This window comes from Vicugna pacos, chromosome 9, assembly GCF_048564905.1.
Source record: "Vicugna pacos chromosome 9, VicPac4, whole genome shotgun sequence".
Classification (NCBI taxonomy): Eukaryota; Metazoa; Chordata; class Mammalia; order Artiodactyla; family Camelidae; genus Vicugna; species Vicugna pacos.
Genome location: NC_132995.1, coordinates 43,538,325 through 43,566,259, shown reverse-complemented (window position 1 = coordinate 43,566,259; position 27,935 = coordinate 43,538,325). Strand labels below are relative to the sequence as shown.

Genomic DNA, 27,935 nt, shown 5'->3' with positions numbered 1-27,935 from the left:
TCTTTTTACATAAAGACTCATGACTTCTGGCAACCAAATCCTATCCTCGTGGCCCCATTCTAGCTCTATTGAGCCGATCAGTGAGACGGCCAACTTGCCTGTTCTAACATGGCAACAAGAGCTCTGTGAACCAGGATCTGGTATTAAAACTTAGCTTTCTTTAATGCACAATTTTACAAGTTATTCACTTCTCATCAATCACACCACTCCTCACGGCGTCCCAGGGCAATTTCATTCCCAGCTATGCTAATGCCCAGGAACTCATGCAAAGAAAGAAAGAAAGAATGTGTCTCTTTCATCAAGAGCCTGGTGAAAACACTGGAGAACTTTGGGAAATGTGTCTGGGTGGGTCCGGGTCAGCTCAGAACCAGCCTTGGATTGTTTAAATAAGATACACTACGGTTTCCAGTTCCTCCTACAGAGACGACTGTCCCTATTAAAATCTCTAGCTACCGTTGCCTGTACATTTCAGTCAATCTTTAATGGCACCCCAAAGTGTAGGGGAACAGTGGCGATTTTTTAAACTGAGAAAGGGACAGAGAAAGACAGAATAGGAACAGAAAGGAAAGTTGAGCCAAAAACTAGAGGAAAACAAATTTTAATCACGGCCCATGGAGCCTGAGTGTCATGGTGTCTGTTGAACGTATGCCATCTTCCACGGGCTCACACAGACCGCAAGGGACTCTTGAGGAAAAGATCTGCTGGTTGGATGCTCAAGTTTAGCACAAAACAACTCTCAAGAAAATACAAATCTACCGAATCCACAGGACTTGACGGAATCAACAGAGGCAATGGGGCCTCGGCCCACTCTCAGCTCTCCCCGGTTCAACTCGCACCGTGAACAAACACACACGGAGTCAGCCTCACCTAGAGCGGGCGTCATGGCGGCCATGGGCCCCGTGGGATCCAGCTGGAATCCACTCATCACGAACTGGGCGTCCGAGGCGGCGCTGTCCATCTTCAGGTTGGGCAGGTTCATGTTCTGGGCCAGGTAGTACTGGTAGAGCTCGGCCTCGGCGGGCGAGGGCAGGCTGCCGAGGCCCAGGTGGCGGTTGTGTTGGAGCTGGGTCATGTTCTGCTGCAGCAGCATCATGTTATGCATGTGCTTCTCGCTGGTCATGTGGATGCGGAGGTTCCGAGCCACGTTGGTCTCGTAATCGCACACCTCGCACCGCCAGGTGGGTTTGGTTTTTGGTTTGGTGGGCGACGGGGCCCCGCAGGAGCTACCAATATTGGCTGCCGCCGCGGCCGCTGCAGCTGCCGCAGCCGCCGCCCCAGCCGTGTGGCTGAAGACCTGCTCCCCTCCTCCGTTCTGCAGGTTCTGCATGTTGTTGAGATGCTTGTCGGACTGCATATGAATACTGAGGTTGCCTTTGGTAGTTGTGGAGTAGTTACACACCTCACAGCGGAAAGGCTTGTAACCACACGTGTAGCTCTCGCCTCGAGCCAGCCGAGGGTGGGGCTGCCCGCTTTTGCAGTAGATGCAGGAGCCCCCCGGCTCTGGGTGCTTCTCCTTCATGTGTGCCTCCAGCGTCTGCTGGTACTTGTAGTGCCAGTTGCACTTGGGGCACTTGAGTGTCTTGCACGAGTTACGAGAATGCATCATGGTCATGTGGCCGCCCAGCGAGCGGGAGGAGCCCAGGACCGTATCGCATTTGGGGCACTCCACGCCACTCCCCGAGGGGCACTCCCCGACCCCAAGCTCGCAGAGGGAGCCAGCGTGCTGGTGATGGGGGACGAAGCCCCCATCGTCACCCTCTGTGCTTTCATTTGGTTCTGGTGCTGTGGCATTGTCTTTATTGGCACTTTCATCAGCAAAGTCCAGCCTCCTGCCGCCCTCTGCCACGTTGGCCCTGACGCCCTCACTGTTAAAGCTTAAACGATTCCTCCTGTTCGCACCATCAAAGACAACAAAGGAAGAAGCGGAATTAGAACTAGTAGAAGCTGCGCCCCTCGACAGGGTCTGGAGCACATTAGGCATTAAGGGGGAGTTAGAAATGCTTTGGTTTGAGAGAGCAAAGTCCTTTTTTCTGCTACTACCTGCCGCGGCCCCTGACTCCTCAGGGGGCCTGTCCTCCAGCTCATCATCCAACTCACTTGGAAAGAGTCCTTTGCAACCCTCATCTTCCTCCTCCTCCTCTTCCTCCTCCTCATCTTCCTCCTCCTCCTCTGCCTCTTCTTCCTCTTCCTCCTCCTCCGCCTCCTCCTCGGCTGGCTCTGCTTTCTCGGAGAAGCAATCCGGATCGCCCACTTCTTGCTTCTCTCCTTCTGCTGCCCCAGAGTCCTTGCCCTCTGAGGATTTGGTAGGACTGGAGGCCAGAGGCCCCAGGGGGACTGAGGTAATGGGGGTCTTCAGGACTGAGCTGGTGAGCCCGCCAAGGTTCAAGAGGGTGCTGGGGGTCAAGATGCCAGCCTGGGGCTGCTCGGGGCCGGCGGCGGGGCCGGCGGGGAGAGCCTCCTCCCCTTCCATGCGAATGCCACTAAATTTACCATAAAAACTGTGTCCGGGGCCTATGAGGTTAGCGGTGGAAACTAAAGGGAGTTGAAAGTTTTTGTTTTTTGGTTCCAGAAAACTTACAAGGGGTTCCTTGTCTTTGCCAATCCCTTGGATGATAGCGGAGATGTTCTTATTGCTAAGAATTTTCCGCTCGTCTTCGCTCAGGGTCATTCGATGGTCGTGCACCGCGTGGGTCACAAAGGAACGGACGTACCCGAAGGAGAGTTTGCACAAGAAACACATCAGGATGGGCTTCCTCTTGCCGTAGAGCACGAAGCCATCGAATTTGGACAGGTCCACATTGTTGGGAACATCTTTGGATACGCAGGAGCTTTTGGCAGAGCCGTCGCTGTTCAGGTAATCCTTGTTGCTTTTGTGTCGCACGTCGAAAACGCGGAAGCTGTGCAGGACGGGGCTGAGCCCCGACAGGGCTGAGGTACTCGGGAAAGCCTGGTCTGGGCCCTCAAACCATTTCCCGAAGGATGAGGCTATGTGGAACGTGTTGATGATCTGTGGGTAGACAGGTGCAGCACAAGAAGGGTCCCCTTGTTTGCCCCCCGCCCCGGGGAGAGAGTTCAGAAAGAGCGGGAGAGGCCCGCTGCCGCTGCCGCAGGTGCCCCCACCCTGGGTCAGCTGGCTCAGGCTCTCAACGATGTACGCCGAGCCGTCCGGCTGGTACACTATCTCCCCAGCCAGGTTCTCCACGTCACTCTCCTCATCCCCCTCCTCGCTGCTGTCGCTCCCGCTCTCCTCCCTCAGGGGCGGCGGAGGGTGCGCGCTGGGGCAGTGATGCTCCATGTAGGTCTGGAGGCTGGCGAAGGAGGCCGAGCACTCGTTGCAGCTGACCTCCTTGCCAGCGGGCTCGGCGGCAGGGCCAGCCGGGGCGGTGCTCTCCACGAGGCGCTCATTGAAGGGGGCCCTCAGGCTGTCCAGGGGCCCGTGGTTCTCGCTTGTGGACTGCTCCATGCTACTGGGTTTGTCGGGGAGGTGGGTGCTGTTGAGTTCAGTCCATTGCTGGTGCTGAGGGATACCGCACCCATTGTCCTTCCCCGAGACGACAGGCGAGTCACAGCCTTCCATGGTAAGGCCTGCGTGGAGCTTTCATTGCACCCAGTACGGATCGGACCTGAAGGGCGGAGGCAAGGGGGAGAGGAGGGAGAGAGGGGGAAGAGAGAGAGAAAGGAAAGAGGTTAGGAGGGCCGAGGCTAAGGTCCCGCACAGGGCGCTCTAATAGGCTTCTGTCCACACCCACTACAGAGACCACAGGGTCACGGGGACCCCGGCCATCGCCCCACCCCGTCCGGGCGCACAGGGCGGGCAGAGCCCCTGGGTGTCACAGCCGCAGCGCGTGGCAGGAGCAGGGGGCGCGGGAAAGGGGGCCTTAGAAGAATCCCTCTTTGTCTTCGGGTTGTCGGCTGCTCTACCTCTGGAGATCAGTCCGAATCTGTGTTCTCTGCAGGCACAGCGTTCGTCAGGGCCAGGCGATGAGCACAGGGGAGGAGGAGGACTGACTGCATGGTTTCACGCAGCCCCAGCAAGCACAAAGAACGGCGGCCCCACCGCATACAGATGGCAGCACGGAGCTGCCCCAGCTGCCCGCACTGTCTGTGGGCCAGGGGAGCACCGGGAACAGACGGACAGGAGGAGGAGGACTCTGCAGCCCTAGAGAAAGCACGGTCAGCCTGGGCAGGGACACGCCATTTGATTTAGGGGCGAAGTGGTGCTGACCGCGTTGCTAGTTTCAGAAGTCCACCAAAAAGGGCTGAGGGCTGCAGGGCCCAGGGGAAAGCAAACAGGCCTGGACACTCTCTGCAAAGCCCCTGAAGGGGCCAAAGGCTGCACTCATCCTCTCCGAGTCTGGGAAACATTGTTCCACTTCACAAGCAGCCCAGTGCCACCCCGATACTAAGAAAGGCAGGCCTCCCAATTCCCGTCTCCTCCCACAAGCCACAGGATAGCTCTGCTGGTGACTCAAAATATGTAGGTGCAAAACATGAGCTTGATATTTCTAGAAAGAGCCACCCAGACTCTCAACAGGCGAACTGCCCCACCAGCAGAGACCATCTCGCCCAGTCTGGATGGAGCCCGTTCACCACTGGCTGGGTGGTTTTTTGCTGTCAAGGATCTTAGCGGCGAGCTGAGATGGCAGCTGGGCTCAGCCAGCCCCGGCTCCACACCTGCCTCTCAGTTATTAGTCGCTACCCAAGCAGCTGTCCTTCAGCCCTGGGGCTTTTCCGTTTCCGACTCCAAAGTGCCACTGAGCTGAATTTGCCCTCTGAGACCTCACATCCCTGGGGAGGGAGGCATCAGGTCGCCTGCCACCGCTCTGCTCCCGTGGCAACAACATCCCAGTTGCATTTCTTCTGTCCCTGCATCTCTCTGACAGGCAACCTAGCGCCTCGCACAGCCCTGATCGTCTGCTGCAAATCCCAGGCCACCCTCCCCACTACGCCTCTTTCCTGGAGAACACTTGGATGCTTCTCCACCCACCATCCCATTCATACACAGCGGATGAAGGTTCTGGCTGAGTTTGGTCTCCCCACCTTCCCCCGACCACCCCCATCTTCCCATTCTTTTTTCATTTCTTGATTCCTGACTGCACAGTGAGCCAACAGCTCCCCCTCGGGAAAAGACGGGGAAGGCAGGTTTACCAGAAGTCTTGGGAGAAATCACTTTGGAAGAATGTGTGCTGTTTTGTTAAAAACATACACACATCCCCTGCCCCTCAGCTTACAGCCTCGAACTCCGTTACAACAAAGTTCCGTGTGCCTTTGAAAAGGCATATTGATTTTAAACTAAGATGACTACACTAAACCAAACCAAACAGCAAAAGCAATGAGATTTCCTCACAAGGCTTAGCTGGGATACAGGTGAGAATCCAGGGTGGCTCTTTCTAAGGATACACATGATTGGCTGGACGACATCTGATTGACAGCTCAGCCAAAAAAGGTTGGCAGGCCTGAAGGGGCGGGAGGGTTAACAGCCCGATTGTAAAATCAATGTCATAAATGCTTGGTAAGTTACAGGAACATGCGGGAAGGGGAGGCCACGATTGATAAAGGAGAACAGCTTTGATGCTTCACCAGGGACTTGTGTATCGACAGCAAAGCCAATCTCCTCTCAAGCCTGGACTGGGCCGAGAAACCTGCAAGCGTTTACCTATTAATTGGTGAGCTTTTCTTGCTCTGCTCCCTTCTTCCTCCACAGATCATCCAGCTAAGGGACTGGGACTTTTAAAAACTCACCTAACTTTTGTTTTCTATTCCTCAGCAAAAGATGTCAAGAAAAGACGACATTGTGGGCAAAGACAGATGCCCTGGTGGTGATGCGAGCCTCACAAGAGGGGACACGCTGGGGCCATTCATTTGCAGGGGGCAGCAGTCCACTGAGACACGGACAGGAAAAGAAGGACCCTGCTCCGGATCTACGGTGCCTGCTCTGGGCTTCCTTTGGGTGCGTGCTGGCCAGACGAGCAGACGCTCTGAGAACCTTGCTAGGGCAAGTGTCGTTTAGGGCCGAGTAACATGTCTTCACCTGGGAGCCTGCAAGAAAGGCAGGTTCAGCCCTGCCCCAGATCAGAATCTGCATTTTTAACACAATCCCCAGGGGATGCGCATCATCAAAGCTTGAGACGCTCTCTGCTTTACAACACCCTCGCCAGAGAGCCAGCGCCTCTGTGCTTGCAGGTGCCCATGCTGTGAGGGAACCAGACAGGCTCAGTCTGGGAGATGCAGGGATGTGGGTGGACAAGGCGGAACCAGAGCCCAGCGATGAAGAAATCTCTTAACCTGCGCCATCCTTCAGCTCAAGGACCTCAGGCCTCTACCACTCTCCCACCCGGCCAGCAGTTCCTCTCGCTCTGTTTATCAGCCAGTCAATAAGAAAAAGGTAGTTCTTACTTAAGGAGGCAGAAGTCAACCCGGCAGGTCGATCAGCACTCTGTCTGTAAACATGGTTTCCCGTAAAATCAATGATCTTCAGTTACAGAGGGCAGCCTGGGAGCCTGGCGGGTCCCCACGCTCTCACAGGCAGCCCCCCAGCCAGCCCTGCACCCTGCCTCATCCTTCACTCCGGCCAGCGCCGGCTCACACACCACGAACCCTAACCCTCCCTGCGGCCTGCTTCCCTCCCACCACTTCCTCCCCCAAATTCCCTTTAAACACACGGTGTTCCACTCGTGACCACCAATGCTGTGCTCAGCATGGGGTTTTTGTGTGTACATGTGGTTTTAAGAATTCAGTTGCATGTCACCAGAGCACAGCTCTCCAACAGGAGTCACCTAGTGCTCTCACTCTCTCTCTGCTTAGCACCTAAAGCTGCCATTCGAGGAGTAATCTTGTACAGAAGGGTTCCAGCGTCTTCATCAATCCGCCCCCCTGCTCCTCTCACAAGTTACAGTGTCCTTAGAACCTAACTGTAAAGCCCCTGCATCTGTGCCAATATCAGTCTTTATTTTTCAAAGATTGCTTAAAATGATAAAACTCCACCATGTCATCCTGGGGCCCCCCATTAACAAAGTCATCCATCTCCCTCTTTCAACTGAGAAGACGTGATGTGACAGTTTTATCACATTCCTTTAAGGAGACGGGACTGGGTTCCAGGCAGCAATGATGGGGAAGCCGGGGTCGGGGGTGCAGTTATTAGAAGGGGAGGGAGCTCCGCTGTTGCTCCAGTTCCTGGAGAATTAAACGTGAACAGTCGCACTGTGTAATTTTAAATTGTTAATTAGCACAGGGTTAATTAGGCGGTCCTTTCACAAGAGGCTGTTTGGCAGAAAACCAAGAAAGGAACAAAGGGGAAGAAAAGAAAAACAAAGAGAACGGAGCTGGTGAGAAACTGTTGCCTCCGTGAATAACCCACGCAGCAGTGCCAGAGCCACGTGAGCCGGTGGGCAAGAAATGCTGTTTCCCGGGCTCCCTACTCTGCTGGAGGCGGGATCAATGAGCACCATCTTCCTGAAGGCGATTTGGCAGTGGGTATCAAAAGCCTCAAAAATGCACGTGCCCTTTAACTCAGCAATTCCCCCATTCCAGGAAACAATCCAAGATATGCACAGAGATATAAGATTATTCATCACAGTATTTATAACAGAAAATAAAGATGGAAATAATCTGGTGAAACAAAGGACTCTAAATAAATTACTAGTGTGTAGCATTCCATAGGATGTTATAAATGTTATCATTTTTTAAAAGAAACTATTTACAGGCATGGGAAAATGGTCACGCAGGATGCTAGCGAACAAAGCCTATATTGGTCTGCATAGGGAGATACATGAGGGTCATATTAAAAATTTTTTCAATGGTAATTGCCAGGGGATGGGGTCATGGGTGACTTCATTTCCTCCTTTGTGCCTTTATTTCCCAAAGCTTTTTAAAAGGAAAACGATCTTCAGGGAAGCCATCGCTTCTTGAGTGAGGCATCACGGATAGACCGCCACCCTAGACACTCACATCTATGAAATGGGTGCTATTTTCATCCTCATTTTAAAGATGGTAAAACAGGTTGCTTGAGTTATGCAGCCTCAGTCACAAAGCCACAGTCTGGTTGTGGGGTCTGTGTTCTAAGCCACTTTACTATATTTTTCTTTAAAGTCTGTTTCTCCAAAAGAACTTCAGAACATTCGACGTTCGCATTCAATCTTCAGGAACGGGGGACGGGTCTAAGGTCACGACTGCTGCGTACCAGAACACAGCCAGTTCATCCACACCCCCTTTTTTGGCTTGGGAGACGTTGGGGGAGGAGACCCCTTTACTTGGACATTTTCACACAGGAGAGATGGAATAAAAGGAGTTCTTTGCTGCTGCAAATGGGCCCATTATCCTGATAGTCTTTCAAGAAAGGAAAAAAGGCTGATTGCAGAAACTGTAAATCAAGAAATGTGTTCATTCATTCATTCATTCATTCACTAACCCAGTCTTTACTGCGCACCTTTTATGTGTTAGACGCAAGAGAATCAATGACAAACAGGTCTCAGATTACATTCTTGTGGGGGAGAGACTGCAAACAAATAAACATAACCTTAAGCGGTGAAAAGGCTCTCAGAAGTAATATAAAACAAGAGAAGGGGAAAGAGTGATGTGTATCATCATTTTGGATAAAGTAATGATATCAGATTTTAAAAGACGTGTTGCAGAGGATACACTGTAAGTTCCTCACAGTTTGAGAACGGAGTCGAAAGCTGCTGAATAGCATCTGGGGGAAAAAAGGTCCTGAGGAGTCAATAATTAGCTTTAGGTTCAGTAAGAAAATTCACATAAAATAAACCGAAAAATAGCTTCACTCAGATTCAATGACCTGAGGGATAGAGTAGAGGGTACTTTTTGATTTTAATACCATATCCCAAAGTTTATCATTTCTTTGTATCTAGGGGAGCAAAACGTCTTTCAGATAATAAAGGCTGCCCGATTTTACAGCTGGAGGATGCTGTTACGTCAAAGGTCAATGTGTCCAGCGACGTGCCTCAAGGGCCTGCCTTCTCCTTGGTTCCCTCCACTTACATCAACAACTTGAGGAGCAGACGAGACCAAGCACACACACCACTTTGCAAAGTACATAAATTAAGATGACTAACTAATATGCTAAATGGTGGAATCGAGACTAAAGGAAAAAAAATAGATCTCGACAAGTTGGAACAACAGACTCAAACGAACAAGATGAAATGTTGAAAGGATAAGTAGGAAGCCTTGTATTTAAGTTCAGGCAAGCAGTAAAACCAACAGAGGGTGGAAAAGATTGGGATTAACAGGAGTTCATACAAAAAAATACCAGGGAGGTGTTAACTTCGCTACAACTTCAGTGGAAGCCCAAAGCTGATCTGGCGACCAAAGATGTAAATGTGGCCTCTGGGCTACAGGTGCACCTCTACCTCTTCAAAGTCAGCAGGATCACAGCCCCACCATGTTCTCTGTCTGCATAAAGAATGTGATTTGCCACACAGGGGAATCCTGTAAGGGGGCACTGACAAACGAGCCGGAGCCTGGTCAGAATGGCTGACCATCACCAGCTCGAGTAAAGACAAGAGAAGTCCCCAGCGCAGGGCAAGACAACTGTCCCCAACCACGCGAAGGCCCACCTGCCCCATACAGTGAGGATTAGTTCTGCACCTTCCACCTAGCTCCAAGGGTTATTAACTTGGAGCAATGGGGGGTGGGATTTATAAAGAATTGGAGCTCAGTTCCATATAAATGAAAATCTTTCTCTAGATGATCAAAGTTCCCAAGTAGAATGTTGGCTCTGTGAAATACCACACTCTCTGGTTTCAGGAACGGAGAAGAGGGTATTCCTCCTATGGCCATGAGGTTCCATCAGGCAGCCTCCCGGGTCCTTTGAAAGGTGAAAATTCTATTCATTCCTGGTGATCCACTGGGTTGCTTGGTTGGCTTTAAGCTCCTCCTCTGTGATCCCACAGCATTTTGCATATGGCGACATGCTGCAATTCTGGTGTTACCATACTGCTGTAATTAGGTGTTGACTGGTCTATCTCTGCCACTAGGCTGCGAGCAGCTTGTGAGCAGGTTCCATGTCTCATTCACTCTGTATCCTCCACACTCAAGATGTAATAGGTGCTTAAGAAAATCATGGGGAAAATTAAGGTACCGGGAGAAATGATAACACTTTGAGAGGGAAAAAACATAATCTGTTTCTTTTTCTTTTAGTTGAAGAAAAGTCTGGTGTAACCATTCCTCTCTAAATGGAACCAGAACTCCTTGGAGAAATGGCCCATTTCTAGGCTGGGGCAGGGACCATGCAAGATGAGCCTGGGACATCTTTCTGAGCCAGAATGACAGGAAGTACTCTAAGAATGAAGAGAGAGTGTGGAAGGACACAGGGGCAGGTTGCAGAAGCTCCCACTCCTGAACCTGGGACAACCTGAGTGAGAAAATTACATGAGAGTAAAGGATTACAACCCAAAGAATAAAATAAGAATCCATGATATCATACTTTCATAAATTTTTTTTTTAAGTGTGGGAGAAAGGATAGTTCTTCCTTAGGGTGCAAATCCAACTAACAATTGCAGAGGGAATTTGGGAGACAGAAAATCACCATTTGGTAAGCATCATCATTAGGCAAGAATCAATGGATATTAAAGCTGTTGGTTGAAAGTTTGAGTAGTTACATTCCATAATATTTACACAGTCTCAGTGTATCTCCCCACAAGACACTCATTAATTCAGAAGGACAAACAGCAAAACTTTGCAGTAGAAAAAACTGGCAGGTACCACGTGATCATTCATTCACCACGTGATCAAAGTCAGGATCACCAGGAATGAGATCAACAGCCATCCTGTGCCTCCTGAGAGGATACACTGAAAAGAACACAACATCCCTTCCCTGACATGTCTCCAGAAATGTCAGCATCTGGAGGTAGAAAGATAGACTGTTTCAAAGGAGACTCGAGAGACATCATCAATGAACATAACGCATAGCGTGGATTTTCTCTGCCTATAAAGGCATATTGGGACCACTTGCAAAATCTGATTGAGGTCTGTAGATTGGGTAACAGTAGTCTATGGATGTTAATTTCCTAATTTTGATAACTGCAGTGTGGTTATTAAAGACAGTATACTTGTTTTTAAGAAATATGCACTGATCTATTTAGAGGTGAAGGGCGTGATGTCTTGATTTTCAAACAGGTTGGGGAAAACGTGAGCGTGCGTGCGCACATGTGCATAAATACATACATACCTATGGACAGAACTGAGGTAATGCGAACGTGGGGGTGGGGTCTGGATGAAAGATAGGTGAGAATTCTTTGTTCTATTACCGTAACTTTCTTGTACATCTGAAATTATATGAAAAAGAAAAAAGAAAATGTTCGACACAGGGAACTCTACACGTTGAACCTTCCAAAGTACCTATCAACAGCCAACCCAGCCCGATCCCCGACACTTGTCTTCATTTGAAATCCATTCCTGGCACAGCTTCGTAAAAGGAGGGAGGCTATGAGGCTGGACAGGGAAGTGCGGACAGATACAACAAGAAAATTGGTCTTCCCTTCTTTCAGACGAGAGGTTCTAGAGCGAGCCCTCCAGCTGGAGAAGACAAAAGGCCATTCTCAGCTGGGCAGAATTTCAAGTAATACCACCCTCTGGAAGATATTTACGAAGATGCCCGTGATCCTGACGCAGGACAGGTCTCCCTAACTCAATGAAAAGCAGTTCTAAATATAAGGACATTAACCACTATATATAAAAATAGATTTAAAAAAAATTTTCTTCAGTGTAGCACAGGGAACTATATTTGGTATCTTATAATATCCTTTAATGAAAAAGAATATGAAAACGAATATATGTATATATATGCATGACTGGGACACTATGCTGTACACCAGAAGCTGACAGACTATAACTGATTATACTTCAATCAATCAATCAATCATCAATCAATCAACCAATAAGGACTAGGGCAGCCACCAAAGAAAAGAAGAACCCCAGCAACCTAGCAGGTGAGCACTGCTTAACCTAGACTAAAACAGCTTAGCAAAATACACAATAATGAACAGCCTAGCCCCACAGTCTCAAAAAAAAAAAAAAAGCCAAAGGCAACCCAGATTCTGGAATAAGTAGAAACTCCATTCAAGGGGCAAAGAAATAGTATCCTCATCTATTTAGCTTGGAATCCACTGAAGAAGCAACTCCATTCTGTGCTTTATACAGTTACTGCATTTGTATCTTGCTGCTGCATGTAAGTCAGGAAGTGTTACACGATAAATAGGTGACGTTCCATCCTCTCAGTAGCAATTTCCCAGTACCCTTAAGAATTATTCTGTAACTGTGGTGAGGTCAGAGAACACACACATGCTTGAACAGGTCTCTTGTGTTGCAGGAGGACCACTGCCCGGAAGGCCCAGAGAATTGTCCAGGCCCTGGGCTTCAGGCTTGCTAATAAGTGCATCTGTGCTCTCTCCAGCGTGAACATAAATCAGCCTGGAAGTGAAAACTGCTAGCTCAGTCCATTCTGCAGGGAATCCAAAACTACCGCGGTATTCTGGCTACGGCGGAGTCATGGAGGGGAAGAGGAGGGGGGCTGAGAGATCAGAAGCAGAGTCGGGTGGAGGAACCCCTTTCTAAGGAAACAGCATTTGCTGCTGTATATGTAGATATACCCACAGTTCAAAGATAACCAAACTCATGAATACAGCAATAAAAAATGAAACTAGCCGGCTATTGCTTATCCTCTGTTATTTTACAAAAAAGGGCTACGGGGCACTTTAACCAGCTATTCAAGTATTTGCACCCCGACACTTAGGTACTTAACTTGGCTATCTACCCTGAGACCTTTCTACCATGTGCTGAGGACAACAGGCCAGCATCCTTAGTCCATCACTGGCTGAATGGTTCTCTCCTGACCTGGATTTAATCACCACAATGCACTGATTCCCCTCCCAGATGGGAAGCAGCACCTGCTTTCACCAAAGGTAGTGGCATTAACCTCCCTGCAGCATCAACCGCCCCTCCTACCTGGCAGGAGTGTACCTCACCCCCTCCAGCCTCGCCCGTCCCTTGGAGCCTTCCCCGCTCAGCTGGATATTTTCCTCCACTAAGTGTAACCAACTACAACAGTGCTTTCTTTGCCAGCACCCAAAATTTTCATTTTCTCCAATTTCCTGAAGATCCCATTTCTGATCTCTCCGTTATTCCGATTGGGCTGTGGAGCAAAAGTTGGGAGATGCTGTACAACGTGCCATCTGGCCCGTTACAGGTTCAATCTGGCATCTCATGATGTTAAGATTTATTTTAAATAATTTCTCTTGACTAAAGCAGTATGAGTTTACTATTTTAAAAAATTTTGGATATGTGCAGGAAAGCACAATAGCTAAAATAAAAATTACCTATGATCCCACAAACCAGAGAGTCACTGGTAGGTAGAAAAACTTTAGGTTTTTCTTCTGCACATTTATAGATACCAATCTTTACCAACCTCAGGTCACACTGCCCCTTATGTGGACTGCCCCTTTTGACATAATTTAGGCATTCAAGTTTTCCCTTGACATATTCTTCATAAGTTAGAATTAATGGGCACATAGACACTGCATCCTATGGACATAGAGTAATTTCACTAAATCCTTTTACTGGACATTGAGGCAACCCCTAATATTTTGCTGTTAATGCTACAATAAACTCTCATAAGCCTTTGTGTATCTGTAATAGCAAAATAATAAAAATAAGTAGCAGCTCTAATTACTACCCACTTAGTAGGGCCAGGCATGGATTTAAGCATTTTTTCAATAGATACTATTTCATTTGATCCTCGTGACAGCCCATTTTACAGATGAGGAATTAGAGGGGTTAAGTACCCAGCACAAGTCATACAGTAGCCAAATCAGCCTTCGAAACCAGGTGAGTCTTCCTTCCTACCCTCAAACCTAGGCTCTTACCCACAACATTCCATCTCTATTCCCTCAGGACGTGTTTCTGGAAGTGTAACTGCTGGCTGAGAAGCTCAGACTATCTAAGGCTCTCTGGCATAGGCCTCACTGCCCTCGAGGAAAGTCCTTCAAACTCATGCTCATTGGCACATGAGCCTCAATTTTCCTGCACCCTCATCAATAATGGGTGTTATTTTGTTCTCTTTTTTTAAAATATTGTCAATTTGGCAGGCAAGAAACGGCATCTCATTTTAACTTACATTTTTTTTGCTAGTAAGACAGAACCTATCCACAGATGCGTATTGGCAATTTATATTTCTTTTGTGAATTGCCTACTATTTCTACAGCAGGGGTGGGTTGTCCTTTCCACGATGATCAGTAACAGGGCTTCCTCGGATTTTACTGGCCGTCCCTCCCGCTTCACTTGCTACCACATTTCACTCCCGTGTGAGCTCCTGAACCGGAGTCTGACCACGTGCAGCACCAGCCCCACAGAGCTTCTCCATCCTTCTCTCAGACCCCGACTCCTTCAAACAAGCAGACTGAGCCACGGCTTAACTTCCCCAACACCAGTATTCTGCAGCCAGTGATCCCTTCAGCTCTGCGTGTAGGAGGGCTAGCCCACATCGCAGCAACAGTTCTCCAGCTCTGCTTTGTGGCAGAACCAACCAGGGAGCTCCGTAAGATACACACCCATGCCGGGGTGCCTGGCCCTACCCTGGAGCCCAGGACCTTGCTCTCTGGAGGGGGTGCTGGACATCGCTTCCAGGGGGAGGGGTGGTTGGAAGGCCCTGTGTCTCCAAAATTCAGCCCTCTCCCCAAGGTCACCAATGGCTTTTCCTTTTTTCTGCTCATCTTCATTAACCTCCCCTGCATTCAAAATTACCGACTATCCCCTTAAAATCTCCCCTCTTTGCTTCTCTGTTTTCTGTCTCCCCTCCTGCCTCCAGTCTCTACCCTGCCTGCCCTCTTCCCCTTCCTTCAGCTCTCCGTGGAGGCTTTCCCACCTATTCGATTGTATTCCCTGTGACTTTAACCCACAGGACTCTCTCCTCGCTGTTCTACAGTATTTGACCATCATCATACTCTTCCCCCCTTGCTTCTCTGCTCTTATCTCTGTACATCAACCACCTTAACTACTTCTGTGGTTTCAATTACCGAAATTATGAGTTGACTCCCAAAACAAAAATTTCCATTCCTGACTTATCGCTTGAACGTGCACCTCCTACTTTCGGCAGACCGCAAGATGCCTGTAAGCAGCTGGCTCGCCATCACTCAGTATTCAGCCAGGCTCAACAAGTCTAAGCAGAACTGTCCCTTACTGACCACCCTGGTCTCTCCAGATGGAATTCTCAGTATCATCTTTGATTCCAGAAAACAGAAAGGAAAGATCATTCTAGCCTTCCCACTGTCATATGCACCCAGAGCCTTTCCCATGCAAGAGCCAACTGCCAAAATATTCCAACTTATGCTCTCCAGACTGGTTTTAAAACACTCTAAAATCAACCCGCACAGGACTAACCAATCATCTCTCATTTCTACGATGGCAGGATCTCCCCCCATCATCTCCACATTCTTATACATTCTTGCCTGTTTCTGCAGCCCCAAGTCCTTTGCATGTTCTCTCTTTCTCATCATTTACCCAAACCTTGGGCTTTCTTTAAGAAGCACAAGCTCCATTTCCACATATACAATAAACTCCCCACTGATCACTCAAGCCCACAAAACTCTCTCTCTCTGAACTACTACAGTAATCTCCATCACGTTGACACTCAATCTCTCCTTGTTTCACCTTGGTTACTTTTATCTCTAAAACTTGACTATAAGCTGCTTGAAGGCAAAAATCAGCTCACAATTCTGTTCATCGCCTACCACAGTTCTAAGCATGTAGTATGGACAAAAAACTTGGTTAGGAACACATTTTCTGTTTCTAGGAGACATCTTAATAACACTAGTGGAAGCGTGTTGATCTCCACATTATATATGATGGATCACCAAAGGCCCATGCATCCTAATTCTGAGGCTCAGATAAAAACCTGAGTATCTCAGTATTTTGTGGTTAACAATGTTTGATTTATTATTTCCTATTCCAAAAATCTGGAAGGTCTGAAGTCTACAGAGCCAGCCTTCGATCCAGCCATCCTAAATAGACAATCAAGAAAAAAGAAATCCAGGAAGCCAAGCAAATTCCTAAGTACAATTCTTGGTTTTGGGGGGAAGAGTCAGGGAATCAGGTATGGACAACACATAAGGTTTCTGCCTCACAAAAAAGGCCACCACAGCTCTGCTCGCTCGTTTAAGAGGACCATGAGTCTACTAGGGTCCCTGAACTCCAACAAGGTAGTTCTGAGTCAGCAGAACGTTTAATCTGAACAGCAGGAGAAACCGGGGCGGGGGCGGGGGGGGGTTAAAGGCTGCACAGACCCAAGAGAAACCGAACCTGGGCAGATTCTGTGTTTGCACTCCTTGTTTCCGGAATGCATGCAGAAGCGGCCACAGGCCCTAAGTTTTCTTTTATAGGGATCCAATCTACCGAGAACAAATGACTAACCCTCGCAGCTGCTTTTCTCTGGTCCTGCAGCAGTACCTGGGAAACCCCATCCAACCTGCCTGGAGGGAGGAGCTCGTGCTCTGCTCCCACCACCACCTGTTGTTCAGAGATGATGGGGAAGCTTGGGAAGGGTGAGAGGAGAGGTGGCCTTGGGGAAGGAAAGTCTCCCTCAACACGCATCTCCACACTGACTCTTTGAAAAAGGAGTGTGTTTTCCTCTCGGCAGGAAGAAAGCCACATGGTGGGCCCGCCATCGGCAGCGCGCTCTGGCACGAGGCTCCGGAACTGGCATCATGACAAAACAAACACGGGCTGCCCTTCGAAGGCTCATTAATGGGCAACACACACACACACAGGGCCTCTCACCAGTGCAGGCACAGCTAGGTCCTCAGATCTTCCCTGGCTCGTTAGCATAAACAGCTTTTCAAGCAGCAGGGAGCAGAGGCACCACTAAATAAAGCGGGAACGGGGCTGAAGGCCGGGCCGGGCCGGGCCACCGGCAAGGGCACTGAGAGGGGAGGCCGACCCAGTGCCCGGGGCCTGCCCCACGCCTCAGGCAGGGCTCTGGGCCTCATACGCTCCAAAGTGTGTGGAGCAAGCATCTCCCCAGCTCCCTGTGTGGAAAGCACACGTAGATGGTGATTCCATCACAGGATTTCCTCCTCAACAGCTTCACTTCATTTAGCTAAAGGTTTGAGAAGCACATTTCCTATTGGGTATTCTTTAAATCCCAGAGGCCTGAGGAGTTCAATGTCAGTTCTCCTCCTTATGGGGAAATGGAAAAGCAGCCACGTGACCTTGGAGGACTTCACGATGGACCACAGAGGGTGTAGACTCTGCTGGCCCTCTGAGTGTGTTGGAAGGACTTCCAAATTCCAAAGCTTAAAACCCCAGCAAGGTCGTAGGTGGGTGGGCGGGTGTGCGGGTTGTGGGGGGAGTGAAATTGAATTACATGTCCTAGCCTTCACAGACCCTTCTCCCTGGTGATTAGGAAGCCAATTATTTGCACCGTTACTTTTAATCAAGAAAAACAGATTGAGACCTATTTACTGCTGGCCACTTCAGAGAGTGGCCCTGGGAATGAGGCAAAACAAAAAGGGAAAATTTCTTCTTCAAGTGTGAGGATCCAAGAGTCCGCACTTCCTTAACCCTCCAGAAGCCACCCACAGAACCAAGTGACTGTGGGGGAATAATTACACCCTCACCAACTCAACAAAACGGCCCAGATGATCTTTCTCCCCTTGCTGCTCCAAATGCCGCTTCTGGGTCAATAGCTGCTGTGAAGAATCACCAAGGCCACGTTAAATAGTACTTGGATTAATTATGCTCCAAAGTCTCTTATCCAAGCACTGCTCAGACCAAACAATTGAGTTTGGGAATGAGTGTGGTTACATATTTTTCCTTAATGGCTTCCTGAACACCCTGGTTAGGTCCGATCCCTAGGGGGGAATTGCCAGCTCAACTCATAAAAAGTGATCAATGCAGATCAAGACCCTGTGCTGAGTGTCTAAGATCAGAGAAGAGAAACGTATTTGTGTGCACACACAAACATATGAAAAACGCACGTTAACATAAAGAGCGCCAGCTTCATTCTGAAGCAGCCCCCTCCCTCCCTCCACCCCTAGAGCTCAGCTCGTCCCAGCAAAACTCCCCGCCAGCGGCCCCCGTCTTGGACAGCGCCAGAACAAGGGGAAGTTGCGGAAACTCTTCCTGCAGCTCCGAAAGACTCCTGCACTGAGCCACGCTGAGGCTGCGGGAGCCCAGCCTGACCAGTGAACGGGGCCAATTTCTTAGGCCACAATAATAAAGAGGCTACTGGGGCTCTGGCCCCACTGGTCTTAGTTTTCACTCCCGTGAAAAATGTTTAGCCAAAAACTCGCTGGCGGCTCTAATGATTTGTATTCCTTCACACAGCAGATGTTTTCTGAGTGCCCACAATATACACAGTAGCCCTCCTATCAATACAGACTCCTCCTAGCACGCTCTCACTAGAGTTCAGACGTGCGAACCTGAGAATCTGGATGGCGACGAGCAGGGTGGTAGCAGGGAGACACAGAATGTCACATGCTGCTGGATTCGCAGTATCAACGCAGTTATCCGGGAGACTGCTCCCCTCCTTCCAGAGTCTTCCTGCTCTAATGCTGGAGTCTGTCCTCCTATGAACCAGATGTGTTCAGGGGTGACCTCTGCACTGAAAAACATGGTTGAACTACTGCAATGTATGGTTTGGCAAGTTGTGAAACTGCCTTGAGCCCCTATGGTGCTGAGGACACCGTGACCCCAATACTTGGGTTCAGCCCTACCACGTCCCCAGCCGTGCTAATCCCTCTCAAGGGGCTCACCCTCAACCGAGGTGGGCAGGCACTGGTTAAAGGAACCTTAGAGATGCTTGGGATTGACCTGATGGCCCAGGATACCTCCTGCCTGCCCCCCGGGGTAAAGGCATGCTGTCCCACGAATACCTTACGAAAAACTGCCAGAACCACTGAACTGGCCTTCAGATAAGCATTTCTTTTCCTTTGACGTTGTCAAGTTGATGAGAGATGGCACGATTTCATTTCTACTGGCTCCCCTCAGGTGATCCAGGCTCCCTCATCCTTACCTGCCCTTTGCATCCCCCACCCTGATTTCTCTGGTCTGGAGCCAGTGACTTGGGAAGCTCCACACACAGAAGGTGCAGAATGTTCTAGAGGCAGCATTCACCCTCCCCAAGTCTTATCCGGAGGTGCTGGGGCTGGTGTGTGCCCACACTCCAGTTTCCACACGACCCAACAATGCCCTTAGAGAGCCTCGTGGTTCATGACACGGTACCAGGAGTTTCGGGAAGTAACACAGAGCGCAGAGTCTGGCTCTTAGAGGACTGATAACGGAAGCCTAAGTCTAGGAAGTAAAATGAACAAGCTCTGAGAAGTCTATTCCCCAACCTGAACTCGGCTTCAAGTTGTCTGGTCCCCCCAACCCCAACCATCTGGTTTCCTGCCACAGGTCAGTGGCACAAACTTCTATTATTCATTTGGTGCCCATCTGCGGGGAACTTAGGAGAAAGAAAAGCAAATGCCACCCTCATGTGGGCCTTTCACACAGCAGTTTCACTGACCTCACGAGGAAAAAAATCTGTGCATAGTTAAAACCAGCCACACATAAAGAGTGTGCCAGAGAGTTTAGGGGAAGGAAGGAAAAAAGAAGGGAGAAGAAAAGGACTGGGGATCTTCTTTCTTTCTTTCTCTTTTTTTTTTTTTTTAAGGGACTGTTTCCTAGGCATTCACTATCCAGCCTTTCTGCCTCCGGGATGGAAAGTGTTACTCAGCTGCAAGGCCTCTTGCTAATTGTGGGTTTTTATTTTTATTTCCTATTACCCTCTCACACGCCTGATGAGATTATTTTACCGGAACTGACACAGCTGGAAGCAGCAGGCATACGTGGAGCCTCTGAGGAGGTGATGCAATTTCATTTTCATTGATCAGAAATCAGCAGGGCAGTAAGTGATGGGAAATTCCATTAGAAGAAAACTTGCAAGCCACGAGCCTCAACTTCCTCGCCACACCCAGGACCCCCAGGGGTCTCGCCTTCCTCTGGACTAAGTCTGCACCAGGTGAAGAAAGGACACAGGCCACGCTGCTGGCCTGTGAGGGTGTCTGCTTGGGACAGGAACGTCAGCAGGACTCCTTCAACTGACAAGGGCACCTCAGTTCTCCGCGGATTAGAGAGAGGTCTTCCAGGGACCCAGAATAGGAGCCTCTCAAAACCAGCGTGTGAAGGATCCCTTTCCAGTGTCATACACAAGAAAAGAGGCGGCTACTAGCAACGGTTGTGAGTATGTCCCCCAGCCACTCGTAGAGGTGCTCCTGAAGGCACCTACGATGTATGTACCACGTGCCTGGTGCTCACCGTGCACAGACTCCTCCCCTAATGCTGCAGGAGGAACCTCCTTCTCTCTCCGGGACTGTCAAGGAAGCAGAGGTCCTGGGAGGGATGGGGAAGAGCCAGGTGGGACCAACGCCTTACTGAGCCTTACTGAGCGTCTGCACAGCCTCACAAACAGCAAAGGCAGGTTGAGAGACAGCCAAAGAGAGAACTCGCTCACTCACACTTGAGTCTTAGGATGAAGCACATCTGATTGCCTGGTCTACTTTTTTCCAGGGACAGCAGAGGACAGACTGATGCATCTGCCTCCATCATTCTAAACATCTCAACAACAGCGCCCCCTGTGTCCAAGGCTGGAATCACAAGTGAACATTTTGGAATGCGTGGAACGGCTACTGTTTCAGCAACTAAGACCCCACCTGCTGCCAACTGTTTGCCCAGCAAATACTGTTTCTCTTACCAAAGGCCTAGGGAACAAAAATACCAAGGAGCTTCTCAAGAAGAAAAGTTCTACAGAAAAAAAAACATCATCCGCCAGGTGGTTCAGCAGACCTCCTCCGGCAGTTTCGCTGTATAAAATGTGAATCAGAGAAGGACCAGACCCACCACACTCACAAAATTAATACTACTCCATACAACTCTCCACCACTAAAATGGAAAAAACTGAAATGCACAAGTGATGACAATATGTCAAACCAAAATCTATCGGTAAGTTTTTATTGAGTGCCTAATCTGTGGCTCAACAAAGCCAGAGAATACATTAGACAGAGACTCTAGCTGAACATCAAAGCATAAATTGAAGCCAGGGCAAAACAAGAAAACAGAGTGGGGGAAAATTTGAGCCAAAAAGAAAGCTTAAAATGCATACAAAAGTAACCAACACACACAAAAAAGTTGTTCGCAGGAAACCACCTAATGTGTAAATAATAATAATCACCACCACCACCAACAAACTGGATCATCAATTTGGCTCTAAGCTTCCCGAAAGTCCAGAAGGAAAACAAAATAACCTTGTTTTAGGCACACTATTCACAATGTCCAAGAGAAAAAGAACAAGCCAATTGCTCAGGATTACTTAGCACCAATAATTTCTCAATTACAAAAACTGGGATAAGGACTGGTAGCAAGTGGTACCTTTGGGGAGATCGTAACAAGAAGGCTTGAGTTTGAGGCCATTCAGTCTCACTACCTCCTCTGATGAACAAGAACAATGACCCAAGAGGTGGTTTGCCCAAGGTCAGACAGCTGGTCAGTGGCAGAACTAGAAAGAGGACCTTGGTCTCTTCACATCACACTGACAGTGCCCTTTTTACCATATGGAGCTACTCCTAATTATTCTTCAAAACCCATGAGCTGGTTGGGGGTGGGGGACACATGGAAGCTAGAGTTGGGGCTGATCTAGATTAAGAGACCTAAGAACCAAACAACTAAATGCACCCTGGAGACCTCATCTGGATACCCATTCTGACAAACCAACTGGAAAATGCCATCCTGGGGGCAATCAGTTAAGTGTGAATAGCAACTGGGGAATTTGATGATGTTATGAAGGTGTTCATTTTGTTGTATCAACCTAATATTATTACCACCTAAGAAAATGATGACACATCACAGTATCTTTGATTGGCTCTAAAATCAAAGCCAATGAACAAAAAGAGGAAACAAACCTAACAAAAAGTAAACTGTTGTTAAGTCTAGGTGATGGAGTTCAACACATTATTTCTTTTTTTTTTTTTTACATAATACATTTTTTTTCTTTAAAATAAAGAAAGCTCTGTCTTCAGCCAGTTCAGGAATACCTTCTGAAAACAAGAACAGCACTGACCAAAGCCAAGCTTCTCTCAGGCTTCAGTTGATACATTTATGGCGACCTAAGCCTTCTTTTCAAGGACATATGGGTTCTTCCTTCTTTAGAAAAGCTAAAGGACTTCCACATAGATACTTTAGGACCCAGCTATCTCTGAATCCTCTCAAAACTCACCATTTGCTGAACTTACCCTATGCCTAGCCTAGAAGGTAGGAGGCACCACCTACCACTAACACAGGAGAAGAAAATATTCCTCATACTCTGGGCACGGTACCTGACACATTTATATGTGGCAACCATCCCTATCACTTCTGAGCAAAAATGATGAATCTAACTGCCTAAGATGACTTCTTAGCTTGATTTAGAGCTGGGAGCCAAACTCTGATGAAGAAAAACGCATCCATTGAAAATTAAAAGCCTACTCTGGTTGATTTCATGGGTTAAAAAATAATTTTCAACACTTTGAGTGAATTTACAAAATAAGGTGATGTTTACCAACCACTGTGTTTGAGCTCGTTGCCTTTCATCTCAGTATGAATGTTTTATAAGTCACCTTAATTGCTCTGTAAAGTCTGAACTGAGCCGGTTCCTACTGGGCTGGTTCTCTTGGCTCATCTGCAAGTAGGACGGCCCAGTGAGAAGTGGGCTTCTTGCCACATGTGGGCCCACACACACCCATCACCATGCTGCAGGCTCCCGGGAAGCACTCTTTGCAAAGAACTTTTTCACAGTAGCATTAATATTTGACCAAGAAAACGGTCACACCCAGCACCAGCCTCCACAGGAACAAATAATGCTCTTTCAATTTATACAGTGGCTTATACATTTTCAAACACTCTTATACTCATTTCTCATTGACTGCCAACGATCTTGTTAAGTAGACAGAAGAGGAACCACAATTCAGATTTTACAGGTTTATGGATCTTTTTAAAAAGACTCATCAAACATCAGAGTGACCACTGAGTCATTCTTTCCCAAGGTCACCAGCTGGTTAGCAGCAAATCAGGAACTGGGACCCAGCCTCCGGTTTTTCACTCCGGTTTTTTTGTTTGTTTGTTTCCCTCTATGAAACATCACTTTCTGAAAGTGAATCGTCTTTACAAACCCCTCAAAATCACATTTCATCTTCTAAATAAGAAAAAAAAAATCTAAGTATACCAAAGACCCTAGAAAAGCTCATACCTAAAAAGCAGAGTTACAAGTAACACGAAAAACCGGGTGGTTCCACACAACCAGGAACCTTGACAGAAGGAAGACATTACGTCCTAAAATTTTACACAGAATGTGACTCCCTCTAAAACTTCCTCCACCACGTAGACCATACTACCGCCTGAAAGTCTGACCACATGGCTCAAAAGCTATTTGTGAAAAGAACAAGGCAAAAAGCTGTCAATATCTAGGAGCTCCTCATGAATGAGGTCAAACCTGGAAGAGCTGGAAAAGAGCTAGTATCATGCAGAGATCAAGTCAAGACCAGTGGGGTAATACAAAGGGTGGTTTTGGCCACAGTATCACTGCATCATAACCCAGTCAAAGTGCACTAATCTCCACAAAACTAAAAATGTGGGTTTCATCCACATTACGAGTGATGCTTATCCTACAGAGATGGGCCATCTAGTCACCCTCTGCCGTTGTGGTGGAGCTGTTTGAGCTACAGTCCCTACCCATAATGGAAAGTAATGGAACTTGGGTCAGCTTAACCACTGCCCACCCTCTAAGCCTAACTGACAGATCTAAGTAACATTTCAAGAAGAGCATTATGCTTAAAATACAACTTTTCAATTTGTGGAACCAAGGTAGTCTGGGCAAAAGGCGAGTGAAGATGGGAGTGTGTGGGTCCTGAATACAGAACAGTGATGGGGATCCCTGGACGTCTCATTCAGAGGAGGGAGGGTGACCTGGTTGGGGGTGGGGGGGTCGGCAGCCATGGCCCGGGGCAGATGCTCCAACCACATCTAGAGGACCACTCCCACCAACTTTCCTTCCAGACGGAGGAGTCCCACCATTACTCCCCGGGGCCCTTCCCTCACCTGCAACCTGCACAGGTCTAACTACTCACTGCCGTCTGTGGGCTCGGTCCTACTCATTATGACTGTGGCTGGATACCACAGTCACGTTTTATGATTACTACTGTGGACCTCACCAGAGAGACTCTTTAGCCTTACATTTTGCTGCCCAGACTCTGGCCTGGCTTCCTGACCTTCTCCCATATGGACCCTTATTTGCTTGGGACCTGAACCCCGTGACCTGGAATCCCATACACCTGTGACCCACCCTTCTACACCTACCTCCACGTCTCCAAGCTCAGTCCACAGCCCTTGTCCTCATCACATACCTACTGGCCTCCCCCCTATCTGATAAACTTCCACTCCTGGCTCATCCCAGGCAGTCACAAGGGATAAGGAAGTCAGAGGCTGAAGCCTGGCAGGAAGGGCAGGAAGGTGGCAGCTGCCCAAGCAATTCACCCTCTTCCTAATCTAACTGTTGCCACCTCCTCCTCCTCTTCTTCCTCCTCGTCCACTCCCCAGCAACTCCATGAAACTCACCAACTTTCAAAACTGACTCCTAGATGTAGTAGCTGGTTTCTCATCAGAGGTCAATGTCACTCAAGTTGAACAGCACCTATGCTGTTTGGTCTACAATGTTAAAGACTCCTGTAACAGTTTTCACTAAAATTGGGCTAAAGGGGTTGAGCTGCCAGATATGCAGCGCAAGTTCAACAACTCCACCCCCGGCTTCATATAGTCATCCACACACACATACATATATATACATAAATACACACACATACATATTTCTCATTTAAAACGAAAGAGTAGTCGAAAGAGAAAAACAACCTAAAAAGTAAACACACACACAAACACACCACCATCACCACCATCACCCTTACTGCTGCTGGCAAGATCTCGCACCGAAAGTTTCTGGACAACTGTCACTTACTACCACCTAGTCCGTAACTACTGGCCAGGGCTGAGGACTCCATTCCAGTTGCTCCCTAAAGCCAAGTGTCCTTGTAGCCTTTGTTTCATCAGGAGAAAAGCGGAGACATAAACATGAACAAGACCAGAGACAGGAGGCAGCCAGTGAGAGTGATACGATCTAAAATGGCACCAAAATCTATCGCCAGCATTCCGTCATCTTAGGAGCAACCATTTCACTTCAGATACTCACAGGTCCAGAGGAACCTGAATCCTTCAACTACCTGTCCCCAAGGAAGTGGCTTCTCTCTAAAAGTCAAATATGGATCATAAGACGAAATGCTCGAAGCATCCCAGGAATGCCCATTACATAAAGCCGTAAGCACTGTAGTCCTCAGTTCCATTCACGTCCGCTTCCCTCGCAACCCCTGGGAGGGTGGGGGTGGAGTGGCGAGAACAGTGGACAGGGCCAAGGCGGGGAAGAATCAGAATTCTGGCTCTTAACATTCAAATACCCAAGTCATAGTTAAAACCCGACTGCGGTAGTTCTTTATACATTCTGTCTACACACACACACACACACACACACACAAAATGCCTTTAAAAAGTTGCATTAGCTTCCAGATTTCCTGTTCAAAATCTTTTTTCTGTTGGGCGCCTGGAGATAAAAGCTGTGTTTGACCCCCTGGCTAGCCCTCAAATTCCGACACTTGCCTGGGCTGGGACCAGAGCAGTCTCCCATCCAAGAGAAGAAGGCACAGGCCCCGCCGGCAGAGCAGGGGTTAATGGAAGCTGACCGCAGCACAGTTGTTAAGGTAATCAATACCACTGAGATACTAAAGCAGCATAAGCCACAATATTGATTGCCAAGCAGATGATAAAACTGTTTATTATGATAATTGCAGGGTCCCTGCAAGATGCTCCCAGTGCCTCCTAACGCTGTTTACAAAACTAATAAAGATTTGCCATTTCAAGGTCTTCCATTCTAACCACCCTCTCTCCCCCAAACTCCCACCCCTGGCCCAGCACCAAAAGGCAGACTTCATCCCAGGCTATGACCGTGTTCCTCCCTGGGTTAGCATCGGAGCCTGTCCTTGGGTGCATCATCGCTCTCGGGGGCCTCTAAGGGCTCTCCGTCCACCCTCGTGTCCTGCCCCCAACTTCAGGAAAGGGAGGCCGGAAGCACAGCCGACTAGACACTCAGGGTGCTAAGATTTCCTCCTCAGAGCCCGCCATGTGATAATTATGGGGTTTTATTGATGGAGGGGGCTGCTCAGGGCTACTGGAGCTGACATCCATTTGTTACAACACATTGAAGAAACCACATCTCCATGGTTTGTAATTAAAACTTCTCTGGAGGACTTGGTGGCCGTGGAACTAACTGAACACGGTCAAATGCTGATTCTAGAATGCACTTCTGCCGATGGAACTCAATGGTGACTTTGGCTGCTGCACAGGGCTCATGTCTTGAGTTCCATCATGCCCAATGCAACGACTTCATTTCATTAACTGTGGAATTAAGTCTTTCTTGGTTACAAACACAGCCATCTGCTTTGAGACCTAACCTTTAGATTAACAGCACTGTTAATGATGATTGTGATATTATCTTCACAGGCTGTGATAGTATTTTCAAGATGAACTGGATGACTGTGGCAATATTTCTCAATAGAAGTAAGCACCTTGCAGGTAGCATTAGCGCTCTTTAAACTATTCCAGGAAAAACGCACTGGGTCCTGAGAAAAGTATGGCAGCTTCAGGATGCGAAGCTTGCAAATATACCAAAAGTGTTTTCAGAGTGTGTGAGAAGAAGAAAGGGAACCTAGGTTTTGAGAAGCAGCCAGGAGCCATTGCACTAGCAATGAGAAGGCAAAGCCCCCACTCCTCACTCAACCCTCAAGAGCTCTGGCTCAGTGCGTAGCGACCAGTAGGATTTTAGCCACAACGGAATTCAACTGGACATGGCCTTCAAAACCACAACTGCAAGTTAGGGGCACTACTCAGAGAGTGAATGGACCAAAGAAAGATGACTTGGAGGCAGCCTCCTTTTTTTCTAGTCAACGCATGGAGAAATCATTAACCAATGCTCCTGCCTTAACCCTGCACCGCGACCCCAGCTGAGGTGCTGCAGCCCAGACCCTCCTGATTCTCTCCCATGTCAGCTGCGCCCCGCAGCCCTGAGAGCTCACTGCCCACGGAGCCTGTCTGTGCGTTCACATGCATGACTTCCTTCTGTGGGCCAGTGGAGGCACGCAGCTCCTTTGTAGACACCTGTCTGCTCCGCCTACTCACAATCACACAGGAATCAGGAGATTGGAGCCAGCTTTATGTAGAGTATAATCCCCTTGCCAAAGACCTTGCCATGAACTCACAGATACCATGGCATGGCTGGAAGGGATGCACCACGATTAGTTTAACCAGGTTACCCGCTTTTACAGGAACATCTTGGCAACCAGGGATGGCAGGAGGAAATCTGAGGCTTCCCTATTAACTGCGTTTCACGAATAACACAACCCTAGGCCAAGTGGTGGAGGGCAAACAACCATCAACTACTCGAGGGCGCCCAGCTGGACGCCACGCTCACGCACCAAATGCCCACGGGGCTCGTGTTCACAAACACACCCCTGGATCTGATACCAAGAGAAAGTTGACTATTAAGTGTGACTAATTCTGCTGTTACCTTTTAACCTCACTCATACATATAGGTTGTACTCCCAACAGTAACTTCAACAAAAAAATAGACCCTCAGAAAGATATGGTCCACACTTGGAAACCCGCCCACAATGGCCAGCCAAGCCTGCCTAAGTGCTAAGAACCATTTAGGAGCACTGTAAACCATTAGGGCCATTAGCTCTAATTTGACCTCAACAAAATAAATCAACCCACTAGGAACAAATTTAGAAGCTTTCCAAAGTCAAGTTCTCAAACCCTGAAAG

At 48.5% G+C, this 27,935-nt stretch overlaps 1 protein-coding gene across 1 annotated transcript in view; it reads right to left on the bottom strand.

Annotated features, from left to right (window-relative positions):
* ZFHX3 (zinc finger homeobox 3) overlaps positions 1-27,935 on the bottom strand; it is a 232,441-nt gene that overhangs the window by 146,188 nt on the left and 58,318 nt on the right. Inside the window, exon 2 of the mRNA XM_072967645.1 lies at positions 868-3,623. Coding sequence (XP_072823746.1) covers positions 868-3,577 — 2,710 coding nt within the window. The 5' untranslated portion in view covers positions 3,578-3,623. The remainder of the gene's footprint in view (positions 1-867; positions 3,624-27,935) is intronic.